The sequence below is a fragment of the Garra rufa genome, chromosome 8 (genome assembly GCF_049309525.1).
Source record: "Garra rufa chromosome 8, GarRuf1.0, whole genome shotgun sequence".
In the NCBI taxonomy this organism is placed as follows: domain Eukaryota; kingdom Metazoa; phylum Chordata; class Actinopteri; order Cypriniformes; family Cyprinidae; genus Garra; species Garra rufa.
Genome location: NC_133368.1, coordinates 12,045,524 through 12,062,072, shown reverse-complemented (window position 1 = coordinate 12,062,072; position 16,549 = coordinate 12,045,524). Strand labels below are relative to the sequence as shown.

General features: G+C 36.5%; 1 protein-coding gene across 1 annotated transcript in view; it reads right to left on the bottom strand.

The window, feature by feature from the left end:
* The window catches only part of vwa8 (von Willebrand factor A domain containing 8), a 135,757-nt gene that overhangs the window by 24,010 nt on the left and 95,198 nt on the right, over positions 1-16,549 (bottom strand). The window contains exons 38-39 of the mRNA XM_073845801.1: positions 6,274-6,382; positions 4,315-4,471 (exon numbers count right to left, since the gene is read on the bottom strand). Of these exons, the coding sequence (XP_073701902.1) occupies positions 4,315-4,471; positions 6,274-6,382 (266 nt within the window). The remainder of the gene's footprint in view (positions 1-4,314; positions 4,472-6,273; positions 6,383-16,549) is intronic.

The following is a 16,549-nucleotide window of genomic DNA, read 5'->3' as shown; positions in this document are numbered from 1 at the left end:
TCGCGGTATTATCGCTCTCCTTCTTCCTGCCGTGCTTCTCTTTCTCACACACACAGGCTGTGGGTTTCCTGTCTGGCCTCTGAAGCTCACATTCTTTGCACAGTGTTATTGGAGAGAGGACAGACTGCTGCTGCTATTTTCTACTGAATTCCAAACCTGTCCACAGACCGGAGAGAGAACTGGCCAGCGTGGCCATGCAGCCAATGAGAGTTAAAAAAATTACTGCTTCACTCAGTTGACTAACACTTTCACAACACAGACATAACCGAAATAGACACAATTGTTCCTAATGACTATATAGTAGTTATATTTTGCAGCACTCAACACTAGATTTACTTGAGCAAAACTAATAAAAGTTGAGATTTTGTTGAATTGTTCATTTATTTTAAGCCATTGGCAAATTGTGAAATTTAAGGTTAAAACAAGAAAACAATAGCTGATGGGTCATTCTGCAGAACAGTGTAAATCTCCCACTATATGCAAGTAATAATTGAAGAATTAAGCAATAGTTAATGCCATTCCTGTACCAAGATCAGGGATCTTCGTAAACCTCAGAAAGTACTCTAAATGGTCATTTTCATTTAAAAACCTGCCCTAATCATGTCACCACATTTATTGAATTATATAAACTACCTTTAAAAGTTTAGGGTGAGTAAGAATTTCAAAAGAATAAATGATTTCATACAGCAAGGATGCAATATATTGGTCAAAAGTGACAGTGAAAACATTTATGATGTTATAAAAGTAACACTTTATTCATCAAGAAATTTGAAAAACTTTTTTCAAAGTTTCAACAAAAATAAGAAGCAGCCGAACTGTTTTCCACTTTGATAATAATAAGAAACGTTTCTTGAGCAGCACTGAAGATTGGAGTAATGATGCTGAAAATTCAGCTTTGCATCACAGGAATTAATTACATTCGAAAATATATTCAAACAGAAAACAGTTATTTTAAACTGTAATGATATTTCACAGTTTTTACTGTATTTTGATCAAATAAAATGCAACCTCAGTGAGCCTTCTTTCAAAACTGTTAAAAATACTGCTGAGCCCAAACTCTATTAAATAAAAAAAATCAGCATTTCCTGCACCATAGTTGCAGAAATGAAAAGATCAGTTTTACAAGGTAATGACAGTTTCGAGTGTAACACACACTTGCAAAAAAGGTACTGTAGATAAAGTTCCTCTTCCTGTGGAAACCCCTGACACAAGCCATCTCAGCTGAGATTGAAATATTGTGAACGTGACAGATAGCATGCAGATCACAAAAATGTGCAGCACAAAGCCGTCAGAGAGTTAAAGAATTCAACAGCATTACAAACGAACATCCACCCATCCTGCTTTGCATTTCATGACCCCGTCTTAATACTATGCATTGAAAAGAACTCACAACTTGTAAAGAAGGAAATCATATTATTTTATAGTATAGTATTTTAGAACTACACACTGTTTTTATTGCTATTTTGTAATTTATTCTCAATTAACATTAAGTCAGTTCCTGGTATCATATCATACTCTAGGATGTGGCATTATTTTAGTGCACAAATATTAGTAGGTAATAGGTATTAATAATGGATTTGATGAAAGTTTGATCATATGTTGACCCTAGACCACAAAACCAGTCTTAAGTAGCACATTTATATTTGTAGAAATAGCCAAAAATACATTGTATGGGTTAAAATGATGGATTTGTTTCTTTTATGCCAAAAATCATTAGAATATCAGGTAAAGATCATGTTCCATGAAGACATTTAGTAAATTTCCTGGTTTTCAAATAGTTGTATCTCAGCCAAATATTATCCTATCCTAACAAACCTTTCCATTAATGGAAAGCTTATTGATTCAGCTTCCAGATGATGTATAAATCTTAATTAAAAAACAAAAACAAAACTGACACTTATGGTCCGGGGTCACTTATCAGCATTTTAAAAGATTGTTAAAATAAGTTATAATTATTTTACGTCAAGTCATAATTATTATAGTTTAAATGATTGATTTTGATCTACCATACATCATCTTTGGATTATAGCACAAGTGTATGGATTTGTTAAGGTTACAGAGTTCAAGCAGTCCTGGATGACAGGCATGACCCGGGTATGGTGTTCAGTGGCCACATCAAAAGCTGCTCATCTATATTGGGGTTCTAGTCAAATACTCTTCACCACAGAACACACTGAGCTGCATTCCTCTCCATCAGCCTCTGATGTTTAAGATAAAGACAAGCTTTGATTTTCTCACTAATTTCAATGGTGACACGCTTCAGCCTTAAAAGGGGCCATATTCTAAACTAGTGTTTGTCCACTCCTAATCTTATTCAAGATTTATTGCATCAAAAACAAAAAGCATTTTCTGTCCTCTATCTCTTAGAATTGAAGAAAAAGTTGTTACTTCTAGTAACTTTAGCAAACCCATTTAATTTCAAAAGAACAAGAAAAAGCCTATTAAACCCCCTTTAAAGCAGACATATTATGCCTTTTTTTTTACAAGATATAATGTAAGTCTCATGTGTCCCCAGAATGTGTCTGTGAAGTTTCAGCTCAAAATACCCCACATATTGTTTATTATATAATTTTGAAAATGCCTATTTTGAGTGGAAGAAGAAACACGCTGTTTTCGTGCATGGCTCTTTAAATGCAAATGAGCTTAATGTTTGATTAGTAATATGCATTGCTAAAAAAAAAGCATTCTCAAAAAAAGGATTTTTTGATTCCAGATTTATACATTTATACTAAAACTTCAAACAGCTCATACCTCAGATACTCTGCTAAAAACATCTGTTTAGTTTTTATGATCATGTCAATCATGCTGAAATCATACGTTTGAAACCATATTACTTCAAACTTCTGATTAGAGTTGTCAAAAAGTACAGAGTTCGGTACTTTCGGTACTAAAATTTTAAAAATGTCCACTGCTGATTGGCCATAGTGCATGTGAACACTATGGCCAATCAGCGGTGTTTAAAAAAATAGACTCAGCAGAAAATGGGCGTTTTTAAAATTTCAGTACCGAAAGTAACGGACCGGGTGCTTTTTGACAACTCTACTTCTGATATGGTTTTCTGAGCACACATATTCGAACAGATCAAGGACAGAAAGCGGCTATCACCGGCATGTGAGTACTAAACTAAACTTCTCTTTCATATCTTATTGCTCTTAAACTGTCAAATACACGCAAGTTTATGTTAAAAAACACACAAGTTACAAAAACAGTCAGTTATGTCTGTGAAGCTGAGAAAGAAATCACATTGTTTATTGGGGGGGTTTATTAGGGAATCTGTTCATCGCGAAACATTTATCCAGTTAAAAACTATGGTTATTTAGTTAAAATGTGTGAGATTAAAACTAACTGGTTTCATTGATCATAAATATGGTTATTGTGCATTTTAAACACACTCAGTTATAGAAATGTGTCCTGTTTAATTAATGCATGACTGACAAATATGCATCACATTACGTTTGTAAGTGTATGTTTGTGCAGCTTTGTGCAGTCCACTGGGCCAAACAGAGGCTTCCTTCATGACGTTACACTCTCACTTGCTTCATGCAGTGTAATGAATCGCAGCATTCACAGGCTGCATATTTAAGATATCTGGGCCAGTTGAAGAGCTCTGCGGCTCTATAGTGTCTATTCTGTGATCTGGAACATGCTGTTTTTTTATGAGCCACTCATAATAATATCTCCGGTCTGTTTCAAAGCGTAATACTACACTCGATGCAGGTTGATTGTCTTATTGTGAATGAATTTTCAGTGTGTGCTATTCCAAAAATGGCTTGTTTTTGTCGTCTTGCAATGACTTTCCATTTCCTCTATCGTCACTTAGGCCATGTGGTTATTAAATCATGTTAACCTAAATAGCCAAAAACGATTGTTTTAGCAAACACATATTCATTCCAGCATTTAACGTCACTTTTTTCTGATGTTCTCAATGTTTAAAAAACCAACCGTTTTCAAACCAAATTTTCCGTTTTACTCACATAATTATTATAATATAAATAAAATATTATGGAATTAGGATAAAATATAATTGAAAGCTGCCTTTTCATCAAAGGACATAGGCTTTACTAATGTATATATTGTATACTCAGACAGCTCAGTACATAAAACAGAGCCTCACACATGAATATAGTCATACACTTTCACAAGCGCAGAGTGTTTGTGAGCTTCATTGAGAGAGCACTGCAGAATATCTGGAGAGATTAACAAGCACTCAGGCCGGAGGGTAAAGGTCACACAGGGTCAAGTGTAGGCTTTTTGGAGAAATCTGTGAGGTTTTGAACCGAGTGAGTGATGAATGAGAGAGACAGATGGGTGTACCTCTGCTTAAAAGCCTTCTCCCCCATCTCCCGCGCTGCTCTCTTCACCTCATCGGGCACAGCGTCTTTCTCCGCCTGAGAGATCTGGTGAACTTTGTGTCCGGCATCCAGACGGTAAGGGCCTCCCTTCCCTCCAAGACCCGCTGTATCTCTGCCGCCTACACAAACATACAGGCACTATGTTGAGTTACCATATAAGTGATATACTTGATAAATGATAGAAGCAAATGTGAAAAACAGCATGTGTGCTGACACTGATCACAGTGTGTGCACTGCACAATAACTGGAGACTTTAAAAGGTTTGTTTAAATATTCTTAAAGGAGTGTGATCTAGATGAAAACACTATTTATTAGGGTTAAAAGACTACTACATTTTTTGCCTTTTTTACAGTTATAAAAAACAAGTAAAGGCAGGTCATCCAAGATGTAGATGAGTTTGTTTGTTCATCACAACAGATTTGGAGAAATTTAGCATTGCATCACTTGCTCACCAAAGGATACTCTGCAGTGAATGGGTGCCGTCAGAATGAGAGTCCAAACACTTCACAATACACTCTTTAAAATAAAGGTTCCAAAAGAGTGTTTTTGCAGTGATGCTAGAAGAACCATTTTTGGTTCCCCAAAGATCCTTCAATGAACAGTTCCTCAAAGAACCATTTTGAAGAACATTTTACATGCATTTCTGCATCTAAAATGTTTCATGGATGTTCAAGGCTCTTCATAGGATAACTTGTGGATTATTGTGATGTTTTTATCAGCTGTTTGGACTCTTATTCTGGCAATAGCACCCATTCACTGCAAAGGGATCCATTGGTGAGCAAGTGACGTAATGCTAAATTTCTCCAAATCTGTTCCCATTAAGAAGCAAACTCATCTACATCCTGGATGGCCTAAGGGTGAGTATTTTTTATTTTTGGGTGAACTATTCCTTTAAGCAGAACAATTAACCATTAGATCATTTGCTATTAAATTAATTTGCATGAGATACTGACTGATAAACTTAGATTCTATAGTACTGTATTTTTTAAAGGGAACCCCGGGTATTAAGACTTGTATGGCTAAATATAATGTAAATTATGTCTCTTACTCCTTTTTTATAGATTTGGACTATGGGGACGGCATTATTTAGATGACGTGAAATGGTTGCACTCAGTGAGCTACTGGCGCTACCTGTTGCTATTTTTACCGCAACACAACTTGGAAAATGTGGTTGTAATTTTCAGTCGAGGGGCAACAAGAGAAGTGATGTAATTCTTCACTACTTTTCCTAGCTATAAGAAGAGGATAAATGAATAGGAAGATTCCCGTGGAAAAATAAAACTTCCTAAAGACCCGCGTCTTTGTTCTCTCCACTTTAGTCCTGATGTTTTTAAGGCTTTTAGTAGACCACAGCTACTGAAAGAGCGTACAAACGGCAGACACAAGAAACGCTAGATGCCATCCTGGCAGGATGTTAACAAGCCAATGCTTGTCATGATGCTGCAGCCACTGTAGGACTTTCTCAACGTGGATTTCATTCGATATCCGGGGGCGTTTAGACTCCTTGTGGGGGAAAATTGATGGTGCTGCATTTGGTTTAAGCCTACGCTTATATCCATCACCACCTGTAAGCTATTTCAGTAGCTGTGGTCATCAGATCAGTATTTTATTTTCCAAGTTGTGTTCCGGTAAAAATAGCAACAGGTTGCACCTGTAGCACTCAGAGTGCAACCATTTCACGTCATAAATAATGGCACCCCTCATAGCACAAAATACGTTTGTAACGATGTGGATTTTTTAAAATAATGTAATTCTTTAATGGGTTTTCTACTACATATTTCAGTAAGAGACATCAGTTATGTTAAATTAAACCATACAAGTCTTAATACCCCTTTTAAAATTTGCTATATTTGCAATAAGTGGACAAGTTTTGTAATCCAACCTTTTGATACACAGTGCAATAGGATATGATTTACTGTACCTGTGCCTCCAGCCCACTGGTTTCCCCCTACATGAGGGGCATTATTGGGGTCAATCTTGCCGTGTTTGGGGGAGCTGACATCTAGGCCACTGTCTCTCTCAATGGTGATCTGAAACAAAAAGATGCTGTCAAAACCAGATGTTTGTTGAAATATTATGAGCATTCGCTCTTATGATCTTCATCTTATTACTAACTGGCACACATTCTGTCAAAATTTTATATACCAAATTAAATTCAGGATAGATTTACCTATCAAGAGTCATTTGCAAAGGAAGTGCCCCATTTAAAAGGAAAACGTGTGCTTACGTTGGCTTTTTAATATGACATAAATGTATTTATTTTGGAATCACAATCACAGGAAACAATGGATCATGTCCGAGGACTGAATGTTGATTCTCATGCAGAGCTGGAAGGAAACAAGTCGCAAACTGTCTGACAATGACAAAGTTTGTTGAATAAACATTTTGAATGATAGAGATTTTGAAATATGGAAGGAAAACATCTCAGTGGAGCACAAAGATGCTAAATAGTAGATAACCATCACATGAGGTGTCACTGCTTGGGAGTAAGACCCCAATTTACGGATTAGATTTGTGGTACGCCACTACAGTAGATATCTCACCTTGCAGAATCTGCAAAATGTTAATTATTTTACCAAAATAAGAGGGATCATACAAAATTCATTTAATTTAATTTAGTACTGACCTGAATAAGATATTTCACATAAAATACATTTTCTGTCCACAAGAGAAAATTATTGAAGTTGAAATTATAAAAATGACGCTGTTCAAAAGTTTTCATACACTTGATTCTTAATACTGTGTTGTTACCTGAATGATCCACATCCGTGTTTTTTTTTTTTTGTGATAGTTGTTCATGAGTCCCTTGTTTGTCCTGAACAGTTAAACTGATGCTGTTAAAAAAAAATGGATTTCTCAGTATTTTTTTTGTTTTTGAAGCTTTTCCAACAATGACTGCATGATTTTGAAACTGAGGACAACTGAGGGACTGTTACAGAAGGTTCAAACGCTCACTGTTGCTCCAGAAGGAAACATGATGCATTAAGAGCTGGAGATGTAAACTTTTAAACAGAATGAAGATGTGTACATTTTTCTTATTTTGCCTAAGTCTCATTTTTATTATTTTTTTTATCTAGTACTGCCCTTCAGAAGCTACAGAAGATACTTACATGTTTCCCAGAAGACAAAGATAAGTTACAATTACCCTGATCTTCAAATCCAAAAAGTTTTCAACCCTGGCTCTTAATGCATAATCTTTCCCTCTGAAGCATCAGTGAGCATTTGAACCTTCGGTAACACTTTATAATAACTACACACTATGAGTCATTAGTTAAGCATTGGTAAATAGTTAATTAATCATTTATAAAGGATTATTCCTATATCAATAGACATTTTATAAATACAGCTATGAGGACTATTTATGGCTTGTAAAGTGTTAATAAGTTGAGTTTTACCATTTTGAAATCCATTCAGCCGTTCTCCTATGCTATATCGGTCTCATAGGTTTCAATGATCTATGCTAAGCTATGCTAAAAGTGATATCGCCAGAACAGGAGAATGACTTTGTAAACACTTTACAAGGCATAAATAGTCCTCACTTTAGATGAGCTCACAAAAACCATTAACTGACAGCTAGTAAATGTTTTAGAACTGCCTGAATTAATTATGAGTTACAGTAGGAATATGTTATTATATGTCTGTTAATATATGTCTGAATAATAAGATGTATAAATGTGCATTCAAATGGTTTATGAATCATTTACTAACACTTTCTAAATGATCCCATGAACCACTCACAACTACTAACTAACCGGTTTGTAAATAATATAATGCTTCATTTAGAAATGATTAACTGATCCTTAATAAAGTATAAAAATACGATTATTAAGCATATTATACAGATGCTTATAAAACAAGAATAAAGCATTTATAGCTGTATTTATAAACTGCTTACAAATGTCTATTAATGTAGGAATGCTTTATAAATGATTAATTAACTATTTACCAATGCTTAACTAATGATTCATAGTGTGTAGTTATTATAAAGTGTTACCGAACCTTCTGTAATAGTTGCATATGTGTCCCTCAGTTGTCCTTAGCGTGAAAAGATGGATCTCAAAATCAGTCATTGTTGGAAAGGGTTTAAATGCTAAACACCAAAGAATTTGTGGGACCTGAAGGATTTTTCTGAAGGACAGCGGGCAGTTCAACTGTTCAGGACAAACAAAGGACCTCTTGTGGACTGTACGTAAACGTCTTTTATGTGAAATCTCTTAATCAAGTCAGTGCTAAATAAAAAATTAAATTCATTTCGTATGATCACTCTTATTTTAGTAAAATAATTAACATTTTGCAGATTCTGCAAGGTGTATGTAAACTTTTGACTTGAACTGTATTTGTCTCATAATGTGGACACTCTATCTATTTAGTGGTAATCTCTTCCTCTTCTGATCTTCCTTCACACAGTCCATTAATATCATAAAGCACTGGGCCTCATTTTAATACCCACGCACCCATCCGGAGGGTTGTGGCTTTCTCATGACCTCCACACACTCCTTTACAGCCCCTGCTGCGTGCAAATACAGTCTGAACATAACTGCTAGAACGTCCTATGAAGGCTTCATAGTGTTTGCGAGAGTAGCACTTTGAAGTGTACTTGTGTCTTCGGGAGAGATTGCAGCACAGCTGGATTCTTTTTTATGATGGACTTTGAGAGAACAGACACTTAGTGTTCCAGAACTATTAATATAAAGGGCATTTCTCATTATGCAACATTCATGCATGCTTTGACTAGGCAAGGTCGCTTAAGGTCAATGAACATGAAGTCACTGAGCTTTTTATGACACTTCCTGTTTGAAACAGCACACTGAAAGGAAGTACACTTGTAGGGGACGAGTAAAAATGTTTTTGCCAAGTCATACTGAAAGGAACAGTTGAAATTAACAGAACATATGGAACAAGCTAAAGGAAAGATCTGCCCTGTGTGAAATCAGTCCTGCAGGGCGAAAAGTCTCATGCTGAATGAATTAACCTTTAAATACATTTTTTAATTTCAAAACAGCATAACTTTGTTTTGTACTACTATTTTTTTTGCAGAAACATGCAGAAAAGGAGAAATAAAAACAGGAAATTACATCAGAGAACAAACTCTGCAGACCCTCATGACTGTGTGAAATCTATGTGAAAATATCAAATAATGTGACCTTACTAACACAAACTGAAGTTCAGTTTGTGGTCAAAATATCTCCTCTTATGTTCCACTGAGGAAAACCAAACTACACCTGTAAATGCATCACTCTTTTAAATACTTGTGTCTGCCTGATTTCACTTTTAAATCAATCAGAGAGATTACAAAAACCAATTGATAAAGATTACGAGAGTCAGCATCTTCATTTCACTTCTGGATTTGTTCCAAAATAACAATACATTTCTTCAGTCTGATAATTCAAAGACATAACATCATTTCAGACAGATCTACTGTCCATGCTACTGTATGTCTGAGTCAGTGTTTATGTATGTGTGACAACAGGATGTTAAGAAACTGTAGAGCTTTTCTGTCAGTGTAAGATAATATTCAAAGTACTTTTGACACCTACACACATATGCCTCAATCTGATATGAGGTCATGCACTTTCAACATTTCAAGTGTGTGTGTGTGTATTAGAGAGAGAGAGATGGCTTACAGATGCTCAGGATGAACGTGGCTTGTAGAGATGAACTATGTTTGGCAATAACATGTTCAGAATCGCCACACCAGCAAGATGCATTATAAGACTAGAGATGATTGATGAACAATAAATCATTTTAGATGTCTGTACAAGACTTGTGCCCTATGTAGACTGCCAAACTGTTTCATTCAGCGATTTGATGTTTTTCCTGTGTTTAGTCTGAAGGAGAGGTAGTGCAGGGGACAGTAGTGGGAAAATGTTGCTTCCCATCTCTACAGAAGATCAGTGACAGTTCTGTTTATGATTAGGAGATTTGTGTGTGCAACGTGGCGTCAGATTAGCCAGGATTTAACAGTATAAAGATGAGACACACACACACACACACACACACACACACACACACACACACACACACACACACACACACACACACACACACACACACACACATGTTGGGTTTACATGTTTTATGGGGACATTGCATAGGCGTAATGGTTTTTATACTGTGCAAACCGTACTTTCTATCGCCCTACACCTACCCTACACCTAAACCTAGCCCTCACAGGAGATTGTGCATACTTTTACTTCATCAAAAAAACTCATTGTGCATGATTTATAAGCCTGTTTCCTCATGGGGACCTGAGAAATGTCCACACAAGGTCAAAATCTACTGGTATTCCTATCCTTGTGGGGACATTTGGTCCCCACAATGTGATGAATACCAGGTACACACACACACACACACACACACACACACACACACACACACACACACACACACACACACACACACACACACACACACCCACACCCACACACACACACACACACACACACCCACACACACACACACACACACACACACACACACACACACACACACACACACACACACACACGTTGGGTTTACATGTTTTATGGGGACATTCCATAGGCGTAATGTTTTTATACTGTACAAACCGTACTTTCTATTGCCCTACACCTACCCCACATCTAAACCTAGCCCTCACAGGAGATTGTGCACACTTTTTACTTCATCAAAAAAACTCATTGTGCATGATTTATAAGCCTGTTTCCTCATGGGGACCTGAGAAATGTCCACACAAGGTCAAAATCTACTGGTATTCCTATCCTTGTGGGGACATTTGGTCCCCACAATGTGATGAATACCAGGTACACACACACACACACACACACACACACACACACACCCACACCCACACCCACACCCACACACCCACACCCACACCCACACCCACACACACACACACACACACACACACACACACACACACACACACACACCCACACACCCCCCCACACACACACACACACACACACACACACACACACACACACACACACACACACACACACACACACTATCACAAAACCCTACTGACATTAGAGATGGATGAGACAGATAGATAGATAGATAGATAGATAGATAGATAGATAGATAGATAGATAGATAGATACTTTGGATTTTCAGCTTTTTTGTGTATTTAAGCCCTTTCCAACAATGACTGTATGATTTTGAGTCATATACAATTATACTCATATGCAGTTATTACAGAAGGGGGTGAAAACTTTTTGAATTCAGGGTAAATGTAACTTATTTTGTCTTCTGGGAAACATGTAATATCTTCTGTACCTTCTGAAGAGCAGTACTAAATGAAAAAATATATTATTTTTAGGCTAAATAAGAATCTTCATTCCATTCAAAAGTTTTCACCCCCGGCTCTTAATGCATGGTTTTTCCTTCTGAAACATCAGTGAGCGTTTGAACCTTCTGTAATTGTTGCATATGAGTCCCTCAGTTGTCCTCAGTGTGAAAAGATGGATCTCAAAATCATACAGTCATTGATGGAAAGGGTTCAAATAGACTAAAATTCTGAAAAACTAAAGAATTTGTGGGACCTGAAGGATTTTTCTGAAGGACAGCAGGCAGTTCAACTGTTTAGGACAAATAAGGGACATGCAATAATGTGTATTTTGTATGATCCCTCTTATTTTCACATTTTGCAGATCTGCAAGGTGTATAAACGTTTGACCTCAACTGTAGATATGTCAGATGAATCATTAACTAGCAAATATAATGTAATTTCCTGTCTGAACTAGAGCAAGTGAAGAAAATCTAGGTGTGTTTGTCACAGAGGTCAAGAGAGAAAGGAAAAGAATGAAGAGACAAACTGATACAGGGACAGAGATGATCGTCCTCTTTATGCTAAACTGGAAAAGCACACAGCAGGGTCAATAATCAGCCTAAAGATCCGTCTCCGTCTGTCGGGACAAGCAGTGTAATGTAAAAGCTGCAGGTCGCTGTAAAGAGGACAAATGCTTGTGTTAGTTTTACCCTTTATGAGCTTTATTAAGTTAGTCAGCCTTTCATAGCACAGTTAATGATTACAAATCTGTAACACTATGGCAAACATACATAAATACAGAGTCCCATTTTAAAAGCCTATATGCGCTTTGCTGTGTCAAGTGTTTTCTTTGATCGCATAGCTATCTGATGCCAACAGATCAGGTAAATGCCCTTCAAAATGCATTCGTTACAGACTGCAATACGATTCACTACTTCAAGCACTTCAGATATGGCCTGCTGAAGATGAGCGTCTGTCTTCAGCAAGCATGCACAAACTGACGCAAATGAAACTCACTGTTTGACATTACACCAGTCTGTTCGCATGTTCAACACAGAATAATCTTGTCAGCTTTATCAAAAGGTTAGTTTAGCCAAAAATGAAAATTACCCCATGATTTACTCATTCTCAAGCCATCCTAGGTGTATATGACTTTCTTCTTACAGACGAATGCAATCAGAGTTATATCAAAAAATGTCTTGGCTCTTCCAAGCTTTATAATGGCAGTGAATGGCTGTTGAGATTTTGAAGTCCAATACAATGGACCCATCCATCAATAAAAGTACTCCACACAGCTCCAGGGGGTTAATAAATCGATGCCTTTTTGTAAGAAAAATATCTATATTTAAAACTTTATAAACTGTAATCTACTTTTTGGGGTCACTGTATGTACAGGAGACCTAAAATATGGAACGATAATGACGTACATCACATCAAAGCAAATGGGTCATCATTGCTAACTAGGGCTTGGTAAAACTAGGGCAAGCCTCTAATTTAAGCTTTTTATCTAATTTCACTTAATGTAGAATAATTATAGCTAGCAGCTAACGCTGACTAATCATTGATTGTCTGTGCAATGCGGCAGCCGCCTTTAGTTTTGGACATATCCATTGCCCTCCAGTCAGAGATCAGAAAGTCAGTCTGTTGGTGTATTCGCATCCAGACAGAAGTATTGGCCTGTGTCCTGGAGCAGCGCCACGCTGTCCTTTCTAGTGGCCCAGTGGGCAGAGCAGGAGCCCGGGCTGGAATGTGAAGAATGCCCGTGTTTAGAGGTTGTTTCTGAAATGAAATGTCCCAGCCTGGTTTCTGAGAGGCCACTGCGTTCAGCAGCAGACCCACACAGAGAGCAGGACAATGCAGTCAGACACGCTGTACTAGCTGCTGACCACAGAAGGCCCAGCAAGTCCGCAAACCCTTTCATTACATCAGCGCCAAGTTTTCACTTGTACTCACAGGTTTCACAATTCTGCTACACACGCTGCAGATATCAGAGGAACTGTTGTACAGTAGATACAAAAGAAGTTTATGCCATTTATATTCTATTTCTGCTAATGTTGATTTTTCTTTGCATTTTTAGGGGCTAAAGCACATAGTGTTTAAACCTTATTGTAATAGTAAGGATTTTTCTGCCGTAAAACTCATCAGACCATACCGTAATGCCTAGAGACTTGAAACTTGGCAAAACCATAGAGATCAATTTGGGGAGAGACTGGCAAAGACTTACCCCAATCGGCCAATAGGGGGTGCTACAGCAATCAAAAACGCAAAAACTGCTCATAACTCATAGACTGTTTGCCATAGACTTAAAACTATTTTTGGAATCCTTGGGTCAAGACGATGAAAAGCCTAGAAAGTCAGATTTGCTCTGTGAGGTCAAGTTTTTCCGTCATGTCCCAATCAGAACCAAACCAGTGCAGAAATGTTTAAAAGTAATTATCCAAAAAATGTAGATTTTTTGATTATTAACTATAATGGGGTCAATATAGAAAAGGGGCTTGGCCACATATACCCAAAAGCCTATAAAACCTAAACGAAAACTCAAAACTTTACAAAACTTGGTCAGATGACTCTTAAAGTAGTAGTTAACTTTCATAACAGAAATTTACAGATAATGTACTCGCCCCCTTGTCATCCAAGATGTTCATGTCTTTCTTTCTTCAGTCTTAAGGACATTATGATTTTTGAGGAAAACAGAAACAGAATTTCTCTCCATATAATGGACTTCTAAGGTGCCCTAAGTTTGAACTTTCAAAAAAATGTAGTTTCAAAGGGCTCTAAACGATCACACCTGAGGAAAGAAGGGTCTTATCTAGCAAAACGATGGGTTATTTTCTAAAAAAAAATTACAATTTATATATATATATATATATATATATATATATATATATTTAACCTCAAATGCTCGTCTTGTCTAGTTCTGTGTGTACTCTGTGTAGAGATTAAAAAGTATATAAATTGTAAATGTTTTTAGAAAATAACCAATCGTTTTGCTAGATAAGACCCTTCTTCCTCGGCTGTGATCGTTTAGAGCCATTTGAACTGCATTTTGGAAGCTCAAACTAGGGGCACCATAGAAATCCTGAAATGTTTTACTCAAAAAACACAATTTCTTTACGACTGAAGAAAGAAAGACATGAACATCTTGGATGACAAGGGGGTGAGTACATTATCGGTAAATTTTTGTTCTGAAAGTGAACTACTCCTTTAACAAGCATGCAAAGTTTCATGGAGATCAGACCAAAGGTGACGCTATAACAGTAAACTCAAAACTTAACAAAACTGAGTAAACTAATGCATCATGTAAACAAGCATGCAACATTGTATGGACTTAAAATAGTTATAAAAATCAAAAACACTATTATTTCCTTGGTAAGCTGTCTGAAGATACAATTTTAACCTATAGATGGCAGCATAAGACCACTAATGTACTCATTTAATTCACTAAAATAGTATTTTTCAGTTTTTGTCTTATGAATTGGCATTTAGACATGATAAAATCATTACCATTGCATTTAAAATCACATTTAGTGAAAGTTTACCACTTTATTCATACAGACATATCAGTTTTAACAATTATTCCAGATTGTGATTTTAGTGAAACCTGAAAAAGACCTGCAGTAAAAGATTTGTTATCTATCATTTATTACAGAAATCAATGCAACAAAATGTGTGTGCAGGTGTGTGTGTGTGTGTGTAATAATGCTTAATGAACATTAATATAATAGTGTAACCATTGCATTTTTGTGTGTTTGTGAGCATATTCTCCATCATGGATGTGTTTTGGTGTTAGCCATTTATTATAGAACCTTAAAGGCCTTATGTGCTTGAACCTTGCTATATTTATTTTATTATTTTTGCATTATGTATTTTACTGTCAATACGCACACACACACCTGTGCACACATATCAGCTAAGAAAATTATAGTTACGAAATTGCTCTACAATGATAAACCACTAAACTTGGCTTCACATCGTGCGAATCTGACAAGTTCTTTCTTGTCGTGACATCATTAGGACTGCCATAACCTATATTCAAATTTAAAACCGGATCTTTAAGACCAGGAGAGGAGGTGCTTCTTGAAATGTTAGAGAGTGTCAAAACAAGCAGTAAAGCCCTGTTGTAAATTCAATGTAATTGTAAAGAAAGCTGTGCCATTGCTTCCTTTATTTACTGAGCTGCTTAAATTCCTCAGACTATATAAAACACTGGTCAAATTCAGCCATGACACAGTCTGGGTTACAGAGACACCAGCGTCAAAAGGTGACCGCTGATCACATGACTAGCTCCTGTTATATTGTATATCATTCCTCATGCAAACACCCATGCATATCTCACACACACACACACACACACACACACACACACACACACACACACACACACACACACACACACACACACACACACACAATCTTATCACTCCAATCTACAGACAGTTCTGAATGCATGCATGTGCTTTTGTATTTCCCTAATTGATGGTAATGGTTTGTTGCACTAGAAACATTTGTCATTTGGTTACACGATTATTTACAATCTTCTTTATGACACAATCTTCTTAACGTTACAAATAAAAAGTCTGTTTTTTGCTACTGTCCCTTTAATACTTCTATTCTAATTACTACGTTTGTACACAAATGTACGGGTATTCTTCAACCATTCTGACTGGAGTGATGATAACATTCAGCTTGGAAATCACAAAAATAAATTACATTTTAAAATATACTTAAAATTGTACTGTTTTTGCTGTACTTTGGATCAAATATTTGCAGGCTTGGTGAGCAGAAGGGACTTCTTTAAAAACATAAAAAAAATCTTACAGTTCAAAAACTTTTGACTGGTAGAGTACGGAGTCAATTTTTATTCATTTTCATTTCTTTGGTTATGCATGGAAGCTTGATTACGATTATACATAAATAAAAATAGTTATTTTGCCTTATAATT